The sequence below is a fragment of the Microcaecilia unicolor genome, chromosome 2 (assembly GCF_901765095.1).
Source record: "Microcaecilia unicolor chromosome 2, aMicUni1.1, whole genome shotgun sequence".
NCBI classification, from domain to species: Eukaryota; Metazoa; Chordata; class Amphibia; order Gymnophiona; family Siphonopidae; genus Microcaecilia; species Microcaecilia unicolor.
This window is the reverse complement of record NC_044032.1, coordinates 383,600,903-383,618,190: the sequence shown is the minus strand read 5'-3', so window position 1 is coordinate 383,618,190 and position 17,288 is coordinate 383,600,903. Positions and strand designations below refer to the sequence as shown.

Genomic DNA, 17,288 nt, shown 5'->3' with positions numbered 1-17,288 from the left:
ACATCTTGTGTGGAGACTACCTTGCTGTCTCCAGCAGATATTTGCAAGGTGGCGACATTTTGATGCTGCATGCCTTTGCAAAGCACTACAAAGTGGGCATTGCAGCACACTCTGAAGCCAGTTTTGGGGCTTTGGCCCTCAGGGCAGCAGCACCAGAATCCCACCCACTCTAGGGATTGCTTTAAAGATCCCATAGGTTCTGGAATAGTGGGAAGCTATGTAATGGAAGGAAAAATTAGATCTTACTTGATAATTTTCTATTAGTCCTTCCCACTATTCCAGAGGACTTCTGATCATATTGCTGACAACCAGCTGGTCCCATCTGCTGTCTCAAAATCGAAAGCCCCCTGAAGATGGACAACCAGAAGCTTTCAGTTTATCTTCTGGCAATCTTTGTGGTTTAGTTTCCCCAGTTCTTTCACCAAGTTACTGAGATCTCCGAACAGCCTCTTGCTCAGAAAAGGAAGTTTAACTAGATGGGACTTTGATGCTGCACCCGCTGCCCAATGCCACAATCAGAGTTGCCGATGTGCCGTGACAACCAAAGGTATACTGTGGACCATAACCCGTAACATGTCATAAATAGCATCTCCAAGTAGGCCAACCACGCTTCCAGCTGGGTGTTATGGCGCCCGTCTTATGTTGCAGACTGCTGATGCTACTTCAGGCATGCTCCAATCATGAATGAGCTGCACACTGTCACTTGAAAGCCCAAAGAGACCACTTCAAAAGCTTGTTTCAGTAAGCCTTCAAGCTTCCTATACTGTAGGTCATTTATGGCAATGCCCCTTCCAATGGTTAGGTGGTCTTTTTAGTCACTACCGTAACAAGGGAGTCCACCCTGGGAAGCTGCAATTTCTGTTTCTCCTCCAAAACCAATGGGTAAAAGTGAGTCATGGCTCATCCCAATCTCAGTTCCACATTCGGTGAGACCATTCTGCTGTAATCAGGTCTTGAATATCTGGATGCATCGGGAAGGACTTAGGAGGATCTCTAAGTCCACTCATGATCAATGAAGATGAAACTCCTGACGCCGAAGCAGAAGTCTCCTCAATGGAAAGAACCACCAGTCCCTCAGAAATAAGAGTACTGAGCTCCTCTTAATGAAACAACCTCAGTATTTTCGGGTCATCTCCCTCCTTTAGCGGCTCCTTCAATGATAGCTCCTCTGAATAGACTGAGGCCTATTAACTGTATGATGTCACTGAGCCATCCAGCAGATTTAGCTGGGTAGAAGCCTTCCTACCTGGATAAATATTTTTTGAATATAAATCCCATTATTATCATTATGATGATTATATTGTATGTCCTCTGGAGACAGGGAAATACTGCACTTGAATGTAACTTGCCTTGTATTACTAATGAAAAGGTGTGAACTAAAAATCCTATATAATAAAACCCACCTCCAACATTCTGAAGCTGGCAGGCCAGTGGCAGTGTGGACAAAAACCTTGAAGCATTCGTGCTCCATGTATCCATCTGCTGACATGATGACATCTCGCAACTCCGGTTGCGTCACAAACGACTGTGCTCAATCACAGCACAGCAGCGCAAGCCAAGGTCACCAAACAACAAAAAAGTATTAAAAAAACAAACCCGCCAACGGCACAAAAAGAGAAGAACAGTGCCGGTAAAGTATTAAAAAAAAGGAAACCGCCGAGGGAGCCAGCCTGCCTGAACGACGGAGGGAGCCAGCCTGAACGTCGAAGGGAGCCAGGAAGTCAGCCTGAACGTCGGAGGGAGCGACGGAGCTAGACGGACGAGGGAGCCAGCCTGCCTGAATGATGGAGGGAGCCAGCATGAACGTCGGAGGGAGCCAGGAAGTCAGCATGAACGTCGGAGGGAGGGAGGGAGCCAGACTGAACGTCCGAGGGAGCCAGTCAGCCTAAGCGTTGGAGGCAGGGAGGGAGCCAGCCTGAACCTACCTTGGATAAATGATAAGTATTAGTAGGAGGGACCCTGAGGGAAGGAGGGACCGAGGGACCCTGAGGGAGGGAGGGACCGAGGGAGGGACCCTGAAGGAGGGACCCTGGAGGTGGGAGGGAGGGACCCTGAAGTTGGGACCCTGAACGTGGGTGGGAAGGAGGGAGGGGCACACTGGAACTGGGAGGGGGGAAGGAGGAGGAAAAGGAGGGGAGGAGGGAAGGGGGTGAGGGGCGTAAGGAACAGGGGAGGGGGGCCCTGCCGCACACTCTCATTCTCACACACACACACTGTCACACAGACAGTCTCACTCTGTCACACACCCGCACATTCATTCTGGCTCTCTCTCTCACGCAGTCACTCTCACACACACACACTCTCTCAAACATACACACTCCCAGGAAAACCTTACTAGCGCCCGTTTCATTTGTTCCAGAAACGGGCCTTTTTTTTAAACTAGTAAATAAATAAATAATAGTGCATAATAATTATGTATGTCAGCAGCAAATAGCTGAAATGGTGTGGCATCAAACCAAGGAACAGATAGTTGAATAAAACAAAGCCTGCATCTGTAGCACTGAGAAACAAAAACAAGAACTGCTTGATCAAATTTGAATAGCTGAAGTAAATTTGCAATCTGGATGAAAAAATGAATGAAAATTCCCTTTAATTTTGCAGTGTCCAGATTAATAGAGAGAGCCTACCTTGTGAGTAACTTGAACATGGAAAAGGATATTCTGGAAATAATTCCCATCATTTGCTTGCAACAGAGTCACATCATCTTGGCTATTCGAGCCATCATGGACATAGTGAAGGAGTCCGTCAAAGATGTCATTAAGCCTGAACAAGAGGGCAGCTACGTCTCCAGGACCAGTAACCAGGTGGCCATGATGTGGAGGGTCTAGAACAGTTACCATTACATCCTTTGGATTGTCCTCATCTCGGATATCCAGCACTGAGCTAGTTATGGCTGCCACTTCACCTCTTCCAACCAAAAGAGGTTCATTCCTTAGCACGTAGGGGGCCTGCACAGAAATAATCCAGTACTTGGATAAGTTCCCTGAAAGTGGAAGGCTAAGAGTACAAACAATATACATTGATCTAGAATTAATTAAATTGGAATCACTATTTTATCTGAGGCAGATAATCTTGACTGTTTGTAAATTTACTGGATATAAAGCAATAAAAAGAAATTGCCTTAAAGAGATCTTGAAAGCTTAGATAAACTAATTTACATTAGAGAAATTCAAGGAAACAATCTGGATCAGTGTGACCCCTAAAGCAGCATAAGCCAGTCTTCACTCCTAGTCCTTGAGGACTACCAATGGGTCAGGTTTCCAAGATATTCCTAATGAATATACATGTACAATATTCTCATAAATATACATTATCTTCACACATTTATTATGAACCACAAAATTGCATTAACATCTCATATCAAAAAGAAGGGAATTCAAACACCATATAATCAATATCAATCAAAATAAAGGTTTGAACCTATTCTGCAGTGAGTAGAATTTCCCTCTCCGTCCCACAAATTGTCAACATTACTGGATTTCTTGGTGCCCTTTGGCACTTTCCTTACTGGGAAGTTTGAGGTTCTGTTTGTTAAGTAGTATTGTACTAATTTCAGTTTGAAATTTGTGGGACAGAGTGGGAAATTCTACTCACTGCAGAATAGGTTCAAACCTTTATTTTGATTGATAATAAATCTCATAACCATAATAACATCGTTATAGTGCTGTTCTGTGTGCTTATTTCACACCCTTATTCCATTCTTCAAAATTACGTTGCACACAGAGAGGGGCATAATCGAACAGGACGACCATCTCTAAGGGCGTCCATCTCTAAGGACGTTCCGGCGAAGGGGTGGGGAAACCCGTATTATTGAAACAAGATGGACGTCCATCTTTCGTTTCGATAATACGGTTGAGGATGCCCAAATCTCAACATTTAGGTCAACCTTAGAGATGGTCGACCCCGGTTTTCAGCCATAATGGAAACCGAGGACGCCCAGCTCAAAAACGACCAAATCCAAGCCCTTTGGTCGTGGGAGGAGCCAGCATTCGTAGTACACTGGTCTTTCTCACATGCCAGGACACCAACCGGGCACCCTAGGGGGCACTGCAGTGGACTTCAGAAAAAGGTCCCAGGTGCATAGCTCCCTTACCTTGTGTGCTGAGCCCCCAAAAAACCCACTCCCCACAACTGTACACCACTACCATAGCCCTTAGGGATGAAGGTGGGCACCTACATGTGGGTACAGTGGGTTTTGGAGGGCTCACATTTACCACCACAAGTGTAACAGGTGTGGGGGGGATGGACCTGGGTCCGCCTACCTGAAGTGCACTGCACCCACTAAAAACTGCTCCACGGACCTGCATACTGCTGTGATGGAGCTGGGTATGACATTTGAGGCTGGCATAGAGATGGAAAAAAATGTTTTTTAATTTTTTTTTAGGGTGGGAGGGGATTGGTGACCACTGGGGGAGTAAGGGGAGGTGATCCCCAATTCCCTCTGGTGGTCATCTGGTCAGTTCTGGCACCTTTTCGAGGCTTGGTCGTGAAAAAAAGGGACCAAGTAAAGTCGACCAAATGCTCGTGAGGGACGCCCTTCTTTTTGCCATTATCGGCCGAGGACGCCCATCTCTTAACCACGCCCCGTCTCGCCTTCGGTACACTGCCGACACGCCTCCGTGAACTCTGGTCGTCCCCGCGACGGAAAGCAGTTGAGGATGCAAAAAATCGGCTTTCGATTATACTGATTTGGGCAACCTCGGGAGAAGGACGCCCATCTCCCAATTTGTGTCGGAAGATGGGCGTCCTTCCCTTTCGAAAATAAGCCTGATAGCTTCCTTTGGAGTTCATACCCCCACACCCTACTACTCAGATTTGTGACTTGCTTTTATCATGCAGTAACATCCATTAAACCACATCACAATATCAAAATGCGGTTTATCAAATCTCCAAATGATGTTCTATGAATGACACGGCACTACACTGTCCAGCCATAATTCTGCCAGTGTATGGATTGAATCAATCAATCAAATAAGCAAGTCAATATGCTGCCACACTTTTATGATTGCAGTTGCGGTCCAAAGCAAACTATGGATCTCAAAGCTGCAATGCACGATCACAGAGTTACTGAAGCCCATTTCATACAGCTGCCGAACCCGGCATATTAATATCTCCATTGCATGTGGATGCCTCTTATGCATATTCATTAGGAATATCTGACTCATTGGTGACTCTTAAGGACAGAGTGAATATTAAGGGCATATGTGGTCACTTATCCCAGAAAACTGCAAGAGATTTTAAAAATCTCCTGTGGTCTTCTGCTGCTGACTCTAAATACCTCAGTTGGCACCACTGCTTAGACCCGTGGAGGGGCATAATCGAAAGGGACGCCCAAGTTTTGCTTGTCCTCGCAAAACGTCCCGGTGGAGGGGCGGGGAAACCCTTATTATCGAAACAAGATGGATGTCCATCTTTCGGTTTGATAATACGATCGGGGACAACCAAATCCTGAAATTTAGATCGTCCTTAGTTATGGTCGTACCTAGACTTGGTCGTTTCTGATTTTCGGCAATAATGGAAACCAAGGACGCCCAGCTCAGAAATGACCAAATGCAAGTCCTTTGGTCGTGGGAGGAGCCAGCATTCATAGTGAACTGGTCCTCAGGACACCAACCGGGCACCCTAGGGGGCACTGCAGTGGACTTCAGAAATTGCTCCGAGGTACATAGCTCCCTTACTTTGAGTGCTGAGTCCCCCAAAACCCACAACTGTACACCACTACCATAGCCCTAAGGGATGAAGAGGGGCACCTACATGTGGGTACAGTGGGTTTGTGGTGGGTTTTGGAGGGCTCACATTTACCACTACAAGTGTAACAGGTGGGCGGAGGATGGGCCTGGGTCCACCTGCCTGAAGTACACTGCACCCACTAAAACTGCTCCAGGGACCTGCATACTGCTGTGATGGACCTGAGTATGACATTTGAGGCTGGTATAGAGGCTGGGGCTAAAGCTGCAACAATCTTAGCAATAATGATAAATAGTTTATACTACTTCAATAAATCCAAGTGGACATCTGTTTAGTACATGTGCTATTACATTACCTTTGCTGAAACTGCTTGGATGTTAATGGTTTTTGGTTCAGAGAAGAACTGGCCATAGCTGACCTTCAAAGAGAACTGACCAATCCTACATGAACAAAATGAAATCCAAAATGGAGGGTGAGAATCAGTGTCATTACTGAATGTGCTGCTCTGAAAAGAGTGTAAACGCCAATGTGCATGTAAATTGAACATAAAAACAAATATTTTGTTTTGATATTATCAGTGATATAAGAAAAGGCATCATAATTTCAATAGAAATATATAATCTTTCATCAACACAGAGGGACAAGAGTGATTATGTTTGTGTCTGCTGCAGTCCATTGCAGGTGATCTAACCTGCTTTCCCGGCCCATTTCTTTCTGCTTCTTGCAGCTTCCAGTTGAGTCAGAGCCATCTCCAACTGGGCTACCACACTATGAGCCTTCATTTACCACTATACGGGGTATTTCCCCTAGTTTTATAATCTGCCCTTATCCAGCCATCGTAGTGTCAGTTCTTGGGTAGGAGCCACAGATCACAGTGCCTTCTGGACCCAGCAGATAATATACACATAACATAGTAAATGACGGCAGATAAAGACCCAAACGGTCATGTACACCTTAGTTCCAATTAGAGATGTCAGCACTGAACAATCACTGGAATTCCCCCTCCCTGGGCTCTGAATGCTTCCTCTGCAGCATCTTCAACCCTAGCCAGCCCAGGGATTGAAAGCTGGACATGAGAATTGAACCGGGGTTTTTCATATAGAATGGTACAGCACTGCCACTGAACCTCTAAGGCCATCTCCCAGCTGCTAATATTTTACTGAAATACACCTCAGGATTGTAAGCTGGAGAATGAGCAGTTATTTCTTACTGTGAATCAATTGAAAAGGATAACTCAAGGCTACCCCTAATTTTCTTCGTACATCTTGTAAGTTCTTTGAGCAAACCTGGTGCAAAGGTATTAGGCATCTAAGCAAACCTTCATTCTTATGCTCGTCCCCCATTTCATTCCCTACTTACCAGGGGCGTATCTGGACTCCAGCGGTAGGGGGGGCCACAGCCAGAGGGAGGGGGCACATTTTAGCCCCCCCCCCACCGCCACCGACCCCCCCCCCGCCATTGTCAGAGCCCCCACCGCCACCAATGACTCTCTCCACCCCCCTCCCCCGCTGCCGTTGCTTACCTTTGCTGGGGGGGGGCCCCAACCCCCGCCAGCCGAGGTCCGCTTCCACCTGCCGCTGCCTTAAAAACTACTTCTTCAGTCGGCGGGGGACCCCAAACCCCCGCCAGCCGCCCCGAGGTGTTTAAAATTCATCTTTGGCCTCCGTGGCCGTGCTGCTGTTGATTGGAGCTGTTGAATCCACTTCGGAGTCTGACGTCGCAGCACGTACAACGTACAACGACGTCAGACTCCGAAGTGGATTCAACAGCTCTTATCAACAGCAGCACGGCCACGGAGGCCGAAGATGAATTTTAAACACCTCGGGGCGGCTGGCGGGGGTTTGGGGTCCCCCGCCGGCTGAAGAAGTAGTTTTTAAGGCAGCAGCAGGTGGAAGCGGACCTCGGCTGGCGGGGGTTGGGGTCCCCCGCCAGCAAAAGTAAGCAACGGCAGCAGGGGAGGGTTGATGGTGGTAGGGGGGTCCAGGGCAAAATCTGCGGGGGCCCAGGCCCCTGAGGCCCCACGCAGATACGCCCCTGCTACTTACTGGTAGCAGCTCTGGCATATCATCTCTTCTGTCTCCATCCTTCTCCAACCCCAGCCTAGCACTCCAGCATCACTCCACCTCTTTGCCTCTTTCTGCAGTGTACATCTCTCGCTCCTTCTCCCACTAGCTCAGCATGCTTTTCCTCTCTCTATGCCATCCAGTCAGAAGCCCCTCTCTCTCCTGCTGTCTGGCATCTTGTATCTCTATTCCCCAACTTAGCCAGCAAACATTTTCCTTTCTCTCCCCTCCTAATGGTGAAAGCTGTGGACCTCCTCTCTTTGGCTACTTGCAATACAGTAAATAACAGAACATAAAGATGAAAATGGTGCACCCAATCAATTATGGCTCCTACATTCTCCCTGAAGTCTCATGCTCACAGGCTTTCTATATTCTAGACTGAAAAACTATATAATAACACAGCTATTTCATTAGGATACACAGCTCTTCATATCTTATGATCACAATATGCTAGAACTTCTATCTAGTAGCCAAGAAAGAGAGCTCGTCAAACTGGCTATAGGACTCCATAATGTACTGCTACAGTTTGAACAGCATACAAGCATATTAGATTAGAGCACTGGCAATGTCAGTTGCCCATCTCTGTTCCATCTCAGCTGAGGAAATCTGTAAAGCTGCAGTATGGTCCACTCATACCTTCTCATCTCAGTATTATCTGAACAATGAGACCTGAGTGACAGTACATTTAGAGAAACCTATTCAGTTGACAGTCATCTTCCCCACATTACTTACCCAGGTTGCTCTATATAATTCAGAAAGAAACCATGCCCAGTGAAATCCTCAGCTATGGGGGTCCCACTAGTTCTGCTTGTAAGTGGGGAGAGAGCACAGCTGCTTACTGTAATGAGGCGTTCTCCACAGATAGCAGCATAAATCAGAACAAATTTTTCCACTTTCCCAGGAAGTTGCCCCCTAAGCTCTGTACATCAACCGTTGAAACCAGCACAGCATCGACTATACAAGAACTACCGCACATGTTCAGAAAAATGTCCCCGTTTTTCTGAACTGTAAGAGAGATGGCCTGTGTCAGAACCACCAGAACATCAGTCACTTGTGCAGAGTTTCCCAACCTTTTCAAGCTATAGGCAAGACACATTAAACAAAAACATTCCCCCCCACTCCGATATTCAGCACTATTTAACTGGCCAGAATGGCTGCTGACCGGCTAAAAAGTGCTTAACCTATCTGCCGATATTCAGTGGGTGGTAACCGGCTATCCCCCACTGAATATCCCTGGTTAGTGGCTAGCAGATAGCCGGTCATATCGTGAGTTTTTAAAGTGAGTTTAGCGACCATATTTGGCCGTATGAAACCATAGAGATATCTTTGGCTAGTTTCAAGATAACTGGCTAAGTCTGAATCTCAGCTTAGCCAGTTATCTTGAAACCAGTCAAAAATAAACCACATATTCAATGCTGGTCACTGGAATTGACCGGGCATTGAATATCCGGCGTCAGCGCTGACTGTGGGAATTTTCCAATCTAACTACCATGGTCTGAAAATCGGCCTCAATGTATGTCATGCTACACTAACCTCTGTGGAGCAGGAAATTTGGACAAAAGGGGAGTGATATCACCAAAAGTACAGAGGGAAGCACTAAAAAACCCCATCAGTTTGTTCCAAATTTTTAACAAAAGGAGAGGGGGCTGGTGACACACATGGACCCACCACAATGGAGCAGTGTTCCAATGAATTTGAAATGAACTGACATATCTCTTTTACAATAGGAGGCTCTAGTGGGCTCCCCCATACCATCACTTTGGATGTGGAGGGTACTGATGGGAAAAGCACTGAGAGGCGGTTAAAAGACATATGGAATGAGGAGTTCGCATTGGGCTGCACAGAGAAATGTATTTCTTCACATACTCAGGTAAATCTCTTAACCGGACAGACTAGATAGATCATTTTGGACTCTATCCACCATCATTTACTATGTTACCATTGTGTCTCTTGTTGTGATGTGCTACGAACCACTCCCAGGTGTTGGTACCAGATCTGATGAAATACTGGTTACATCAGTGTTCCTGATTTACTAAAAATATTCAGGTTTTTTAAAAGTAATATTCTTGTCAAAATACAGAGATAACGTAAGCATTCCAACAAACTTAACATTATGATGTTATAATAAGGATAAAATATAACCCCCTAGTTACCTTGATTTTACTTTGCTGTGTTTAAACTGCACTTTCTGGTCTTTGAGCTCCTTCCAGCTAAAAACATTATCCTTGTTCAGGGGCATTTCCTTGCCCTTTACTACCTTTACCAGTTTGCCATTGGTGGGTGGTCTCACTACATGGAACAGCAGATGTTCCTGCATGTCGGCTAATCCCTCTGCTTCCATAAGGGAGATGTCCAGTGCCTTTACTGCTCCAATCCATACTGTGAGTGACCCATTCACACGGAGCACAGGAGCAGGAATGTCACCTTAGCAGAACAAAACAAAAGGTTTCCATTACACACAAATACGTAAAGCATATCATTTTCACTCACAAATACACATGGAGAGCCTTCTGAAGTTGGAAGGCTCTGCGTTCCTAACATTAAAAGCTATGGTTTCATTTTGCCGAACTGGAAAAATCTCATCTTTTGACATCAATGGGGTCGACATTGAAAAGGGTTTAACTGGACAGGAAAGGATCCTGCCAGTTAAACTACTACTACTACTACCTATCATTTCTATAGTTCTACTAGACATACACAACGCTGTACACTGGACATGAAAAGACAGTCCTTGCTCGACAGAGCTTACAATCTAACTAGGACAGACAAACAGGACAAATAAGGGATAAGGGAATTACTAAGGTGGGAATGATAAAACATGGGTACTGAACAAGTAAGTAAGGGGTAGGAGTTAAAAGCAGCATCAAAAAGGTGGGCTTTTAGCATAGCTTTTGTCACGTCTGTGGCCGTGACCACCCTCATACTTACCCTGTTTCTGGGAGTCAGTGGCTGGGCTGGCTTCTGCTTGTCTCTGTGTCTGTCTCTGTCTTAGTTTCTCTCTGGCTCTGTGTGCTGATTGCCCTACTGAATCTCACCTGTGTGGGCTTTGCCTCTTCCAAGATGGCTGCCGCTTCCTCCTGCTTGCCAGTATCCAAGATGGCTCCCGCTGTTCCTTCCTATGGGATGACTGCTTTGTGTGTCAAGCCTCTGTTTGGTTGCAAGGTGATTGCTGCACCTGTGGCTCTGGTGTTGAAGGGCTTTATTAGTGACTTGGAAACTACAGTCCTGGCCTTTGCATTGCCATTCCCTCCGCAGTGCTTTAGGTCCCGAGGTTAGTGTGCTGTTAGCACCGTTTGCTTTCCTTGTCTTTTACTCTGTGGGTCTCCTACCCTTCTGTGGGTTTTCAGCCCTTCTGTGTTTATCACCTGTGGGTTTTTAGCCCTTCTGTGTTTATCGCCTGTGGGTTTCTGCCCTTCTGTGTTTATCGCTTGTGGGTTTCCAGCCCTTCTGTATTTGCTCTGTGTGAGTTTCTGTGCTTGTTTCCAGTGCATGTCTAGTTAGCTTAAGCACCGTCTGGCTTGTAGCCTGTGCCTAGCTCTGCTAGTTCTCTGTGTTGGTTTCCAGTGCTTGATTAGTTAGGTTCTCTGTGTTTGTTTCCAGTGCATGATTAGTTAGTGCTAGTTCTCTGTGTTTGTTCCTAGTGTTAGACTAGCCAGCTTAGGCACCGTCTGTTTGTTAGCTTGTATACAGCTTTCCTAGTTCTCTGAGTTTGCTCTGTGTTTGTTCCTAGTGTATGACTTGGTAGCTTGGGCACAGCTTTGCATTGTCAGCCTGTGTACAGCTTTCCTGTGTTTTGCTTTATGTATGTTTCGTGTGTATGACTGGTTTGCTTGGGCATAGCTTTCCTACTAGCTTGTACAGTTGACTAGTATTCTTGTGTTTAGCCTGCTGGTTTTCCGTGTGTGTTTCTTTTGCTTCTGGAGCTTCTGCCCTTGTTCTATCTGTTGCCAGTACTCCTTGACACTGAGGCTCCAGCCGTACTTTGGTTCCTTGTCCTGACCATTGCTTTGAATCTGCCTGCTGCCGGAACCCAGACATTTTCTGCCTTGCCTTCGCCTAGGTGCCAGGGGGCACTCCTGGATCTTCATTCCTGCTGTTCCTGTAAGCCCTACCGGCTGCCAGAACCTGAGGGCTCAACCCGAGGGGGAAGGCAGTCAAGTGTAGGTGAAGCCTAGGTCCAGGGTGTTCCAGTTCCGCGGGTTCCGCTCCAGTGTGTTCCAGTCCAGCGGGTTTCACTCCTGTATGTTCCTGTCCAGTGGGGCCACTCCAGTGTGTCCAGTCCAGCGGGCCCCACTCCAGTGCGCACCCGTCCGGTGCGTTCCAGTTCTGAGTATTCCTGTGTAGAACTCCAGTCCGGGGTCCCAGTCCAGTCTTGTCTCCTCTCTACCTTGTAGGTGATCTTGCCTGCCACTGCCGCTCCACGGTAGTGGTCCAAGGACTCACGAAACCAGTGCTCCCGGGGAAGAAGTCTGACAGTGTGCCAAGGTCCTCGTGCACGCGACAGAATGCAAAGGCCATGAGTCCGGCAAGATCATCCGCCCAGCGGGGACTACCGTCCATGTCCGAGTTCCTCACGAACCATCCGGAGGTAGTCCTAAATTTGTGGTCCGATCCCTATATCAACCCAATTTTTTCTGTGAATCGTTTTTTGACCCTCCGCGACTACCGGAAGAAACTTTTGTCTGATCCAACCCTGAGAGATACTTTGGAAGCGGCAGCTGAGCGAAAGCGTCTCCAGAGGTGTAGGGTCCACCATAGCCCAGTTTCGGATATTGATCCATTGACTCAGCTTTATGAATACCGCTACAGACTCCTCGAGGAGCCAGCCCTGCGGGGTACTCCAGAAGCGGAGGCTGAACGAATACGCTGTGGAAGGCCCATGCTCGGGGCTTCCCAGCGGGTGGTACAGAACAATCGGGGTGCCCCTCGCAGTTCAGCTCCTGTCCGGGATGTCAAGTCCAGCCAAGCTCCTAAGCCGGTCCGAGGGGTACTTCCTACCAAGCCCCTGACCCCAGTTCAAGTAGCGCGGCCGCTTAAGAGCCTGAGTCCAGTCCAGGGGATGCTTCATACTGAACCTCCAATTCAAGTCCAAGTAACGATGCCACTTAAGGCTCCGAGTCCAGTCCGAGGGGTGCTTCTGATGGAGCCTCAGATTCCTGTGCAAGTGGCGCTTCGGGTCCAGTCTCCGGTTCTTGTTCAAGTGACCCGTCCAGTCAAGCCACTGAGTCCAGTTCGAGGGGGGCTTCTAACCAAGCCTCCGATGCCAGTCCACAGGGTGGTTCAGGTGGCACCTCCGCTTCCAGTCCAGAGGGCACCTCCTATCAAGCTCCTAAGGCCAGTTCGAGTGGTGCTTCAGACCAAGCCTCAGTTAAAGTCCAGTTCGCGGGGCGCTCCCAGCCAAGCTCCTGAGTCCAGTTTGAGGGGCCCTGCCAGTCAAGACTCTGATTCCAGTCCGGGTCCCAGTCCCGGTTCAACTTCTGTTCCAAGTTCCAGTTCCAGCCAAGATGCTGAGTCTGGATCGAGTTGTAGTTCCAGTCAAGATGCTGAATCTGCACCGAGTGCAGAGGTCAGCCAAGATATTGAGTCTGCTCTTGAGGATGAGATGACGTTCCAAGAGGACTATGAGAGACCTTGTTTTGATTCAGCCTGGGAGAAGACCTCCGAAGCAATAGCTGAGAGAAGGTGTGTTCAACGGCTTGGGGCCCGGAGAAACCCATTTTCTGCATTTCAGCCTGCTAGCATGCTCTGGGGATACCAGGGCCGTCTCCTCTTGAACCCTGCTCGGCAGACGCCGCCTGAAGCTAATGTTAGAGAGACGTCCCAGTCCGGCCAGAGGGGTGCGTCCAGCCCTGCAGCTGAATCTCTTCCAAGTTCCAGTTCCAGCCAAGATGCTGAGTCTGTTCCAAGTTCCAGTTGCAGCCAAGATGCTGACCCTGCTCCGAGCTCCAGTTCCAGCCAAGATGCTGAGCCAGTTCCAAGTTCCAGTTCCAGCCAAGATGCTGACCCTGCTCCGAGTTCCAGTTCCAGCCAAGATGCTGAGCCAGTTCCAAGTTCCAGTTCCGGCCAAGATGCTGACCCTGCTCCGAGCTCCAGTTCCAGCCAAGATGCTGAGTCCGTTCCAAGTTCCACTTCCAGCCAAGATGCTGACCCTGCTCCGAGCTCCAGTTCCAGCCAAGATGCTGACCCTGCTCCGAGCTCCAGTTCCAGCCAAGATGCTGAGTCCGTTCCTAGTTCCACTTCCAGCCAAGATGCTGAGCCTGCTCTGAGTTCCAGTTCCAGTCAAGCTTCTGACGCCCGCCTGGGTCCCAGGCCCGGTTTGCTTTTTGACTCTAGTCCGGGTCCCAGTCTCGGTTTGCTTCCTGAGTTCAGTCTGGGTTCCCTCGGAGAAGGGTGCCTTTTGAATGTGGTTCCTCTTGATGCATCCAAGTTCCTGAGTTGGCCCAGCGGTGATTGGAAGGAGCCTCCTGTTGACAAGTTCCGCTCCTGTCTGCCAGTTTTGAACTTCTTTGTGACTTCCAGTCCAGTGATCCATGTCTGGGGGTTGAAACCGATCAGAAGGTTTCATCACAGTTACCCCTGGACACCTGACCTCCTCAGGGAGACCGAGAGGGGGGTCTTGAGGAGGGGGTACTGTCACGTCTGTGGCCGTGACCACCCTCATACTTACCCTGTTTCTGGGAGTCAGTGGCTGGGCTGGCTTCTGCTTGTCTCTGTGTCTGTCTCTGTCTTAGTTTCTCTCTGGCTCTGTGTGCTGATTGCCCTACTGAATCTCACCTGTGTGGGCTTTGCCTCTTCCAAGATGGCTGCCGCTTCCTCCTGCTTGCCAGTATCCAAGATGGCTCCCGCTGTTCCTTCCTATGGGATGACTGCTTTGTGTGTCAAGCCTCTGTTTGGTTGCAAGGTGATTGCTGCACCTGTGGCTCTGGTGTTGAAGGGCTTTATTAGTGACTTGGAAACTACAGTCCTGGCCTTTGCATTGCCATTCCCTCCGCAGTGCTTTAGGTCCCGAGGTTAGTGTGCTGTTAGCACCGTTTGCTTTCCTTGTCTTTTACTCTGTGGGTCTCCTACCCTTCTGTGGGTTTTCAGCCCTTCTGTGTTTATCACCTGTGGGTTTTTAGCCCTTCTGTGTTTATCGCCTGTGGGTTTCTGCCCTTCTGTGTTTATCGCTTGTGGGTTTCCAGCCCTTCTGTATTTGCTCTGTGTGAGTTTCTGTGCTTGTTTCCAGTGCATGTCTAGTTAGCTTAAGCACCGTCTGGCTTGTAGCCTGTGCCTAGCTCTGCTAGTTCTCTGTGTTGGTTTCCAGTGCTTGATTAGTTAGGTTCTCTGTGTTTGTTTCCAGTGCATGATTAGTTAGTGCTAGTTCTCTGTGTTTGTTCCTAGTGTATGACTTGGTAGCTTGGGCACAGCTTTGCATTGTCAGCCTGTGTACAGCTTTCCTGTGTTTTGCTTTATGTATGTTTCGTGTGTATGACTGGTTTGCTTGGGCATAGCTTTCCTACTAGCTTGTACAGTTGACTAGTCTTCTTGTGTTTAGCCTGCTGGTTTTCCGTGTGTGTTTCTTTTGCTTCTGGAGCTTCTGCCCTTGTTCTATCTGTTGCCAGTACTCCTTGACACTGAGGCTCCAGCCGTACTTTGGTTCCTTGTCCTGACCATTGCTTTGAATCTGCCTGCTGCCGGAACCCAGACATTTTCTGCCTTGCCTTCGCCTAGGTGCCAGGGGGCACTCCTGGATCTTCATTCCTGCTGTTCCTGTAAGCCCTACCGGCTGCCAGAACCTGAGGGCTCAACCCGAGGGGGAAGGCAGTCAAGTGTAGGTGAAGCCTAGGTCCAGGGTGTTCCAGTTCCGCGGGTTCCGCTCCAGTGTGTTCCAGTCCAGCGGGTTTCACTCCTGTATGTTCCTGTCCAGTGGGGCCACTCCAGTGTGTCCAGTCCAGCGGGCCCCACTCCAGTGCGCACCCGTCCGGTGCGTTCCAGTTCTGAGTATTCCTGTGTAGAACTCCAGTCCGGGGTCCCAGTCCAGTCTTGTCTCCTCTCTACCTTGTAGGTGATCTTGCCTGCCACTGCCGCTCCACGGTAGTGGTCCAAGGACTCACGAAACCAGTGCTCCCGGGGAAGAAGTCTGACAGTGTGCCAAGGTCCTCGTGCACGCGACAGTTTTGAAGACAGCCAGAGATAGAGCTTGACGTACCGGTTCAGGAAGTCTATTCCAGCCATATGGTGCAGCAACATAAAAGGAACAGAGTCTGGAGTTAGCAGACCCAGCTCAGTTAAACCCCATTAAGCTGGGTGGACACCAATATTCAGCGGCACTTAACCGCTCTGATGGAGATTATTGTAGAACATTCTAGCAGCATCCCACTACTAAGAAACTAGTGCCTTCCCATCCAACGGGTCCCTCATTCAAATAAGACAGCTAAAGAATATAACTCCAAGAGAAGATGGGAGGGAATGTGAGATACTTGGCCTGCTGTCCTTAACATCCACTACAGGTGAGTAACTTTGCTTTCTTCAAGCACAAACAGGCCTTTGTATTCTCACAGCTCGGAATCCCTAGCTACCAGACTCACTAAAAACAACAATGCTAGGACAATAGGGACTCGAAACATCAAGACCTGAAACTCAATTAACCTGAAACTATTTACATTCTAGTTGTAAAGGTGTAGCCTGGAACCAAAGAAAACTGGGCCTAGGAAGGTGGAGTTGGATTCTAGACACCAAACACATTCTTCAGGACTGCCTGCCAGAACCGGCTGTCAAGTCGGGTATCCTACTCAAGGCAGTAATGAGATGTGACTGTTTGGTCAGATGACCACGTTGCAGCTTTGCAAATCTCCTCTATGAAGGCTGCCCTCAAGTGGGCTACAGATGTAGTCATAACTGACATTATGAGTTTTCACATGACCCTCTAGAGTCAGCCAAGTCTGGGCATAAATAAAGGAGATGGAATCTGCTAGCTAATTAGAAAATGTGCACTGTCCTTGGGCTTTAGTCCACTCCATATAGAAGGCTAAGGCTCACTTGAAATCTAAGGTATGCAGTTCACTCTCACCAGGATGGGCATGTACTTTTGTGAAAAATATTGGCAGGATGATTGACTGGAACTCCAACACTATCTTAGGAAGGAACTTAGGGCAAGTGCAGAGAGCTACTCTATTGTGGTGAAACCCAGTGTAAGATAGATCAGCTACTAGTGCCTGAAGCTCACTGACCCTGTGAGCTGAAATGACCACCACCAAAAACACAACTTTCCAGGTCAAATACTTCAGATGACAGGAATCAAGTGGCTCAAAAGGAGTTTTCATCAGCTGGGTGAGGATAATGTTAAGAACCTCACATGAAGCGAGCAACTAGAGGCTGTACAGAGATGGGCTTACTTCCCACACGGTGATGAGAAGCACTAATTGCACTAAGATGACCTTATAGAGTTGGTTTTCAAACCAGACTCAGAGAGGTGCAGGAGGTATTCAAGCAATTTTTGTGTAGGGCAAGTGAGGGGATCTAAGGTTCTGCCCTTACACCAGACGGCAAACCTCCTCT

The 17,288-nt window shown here is 48.2% G+C and overlaps 1 protein-coding gene across 1 annotated transcript in view; it reads right to left on the bottom strand.

Moving 5' to 3' along the window:
• Nucleotides 1-17,288, bottom strand: part of FRAS1 (Fraser extracellular matrix complex subunit 1) — a 689,426-nt gene that overhangs the window by 214,333 nt on the left and 457,805 nt on the right. The window contains 3 exon segments of the mRNA XM_030190549.1: nucleotides 2,628-2,948; nucleotides 6,044-6,128; nucleotides 9,905-10,175. Coding sequence (XP_030046409.1) covers nucleotides 2,628-2,948; nucleotides 6,044-6,128; nucleotides 9,905-10,175 — 677 coding nt within the window.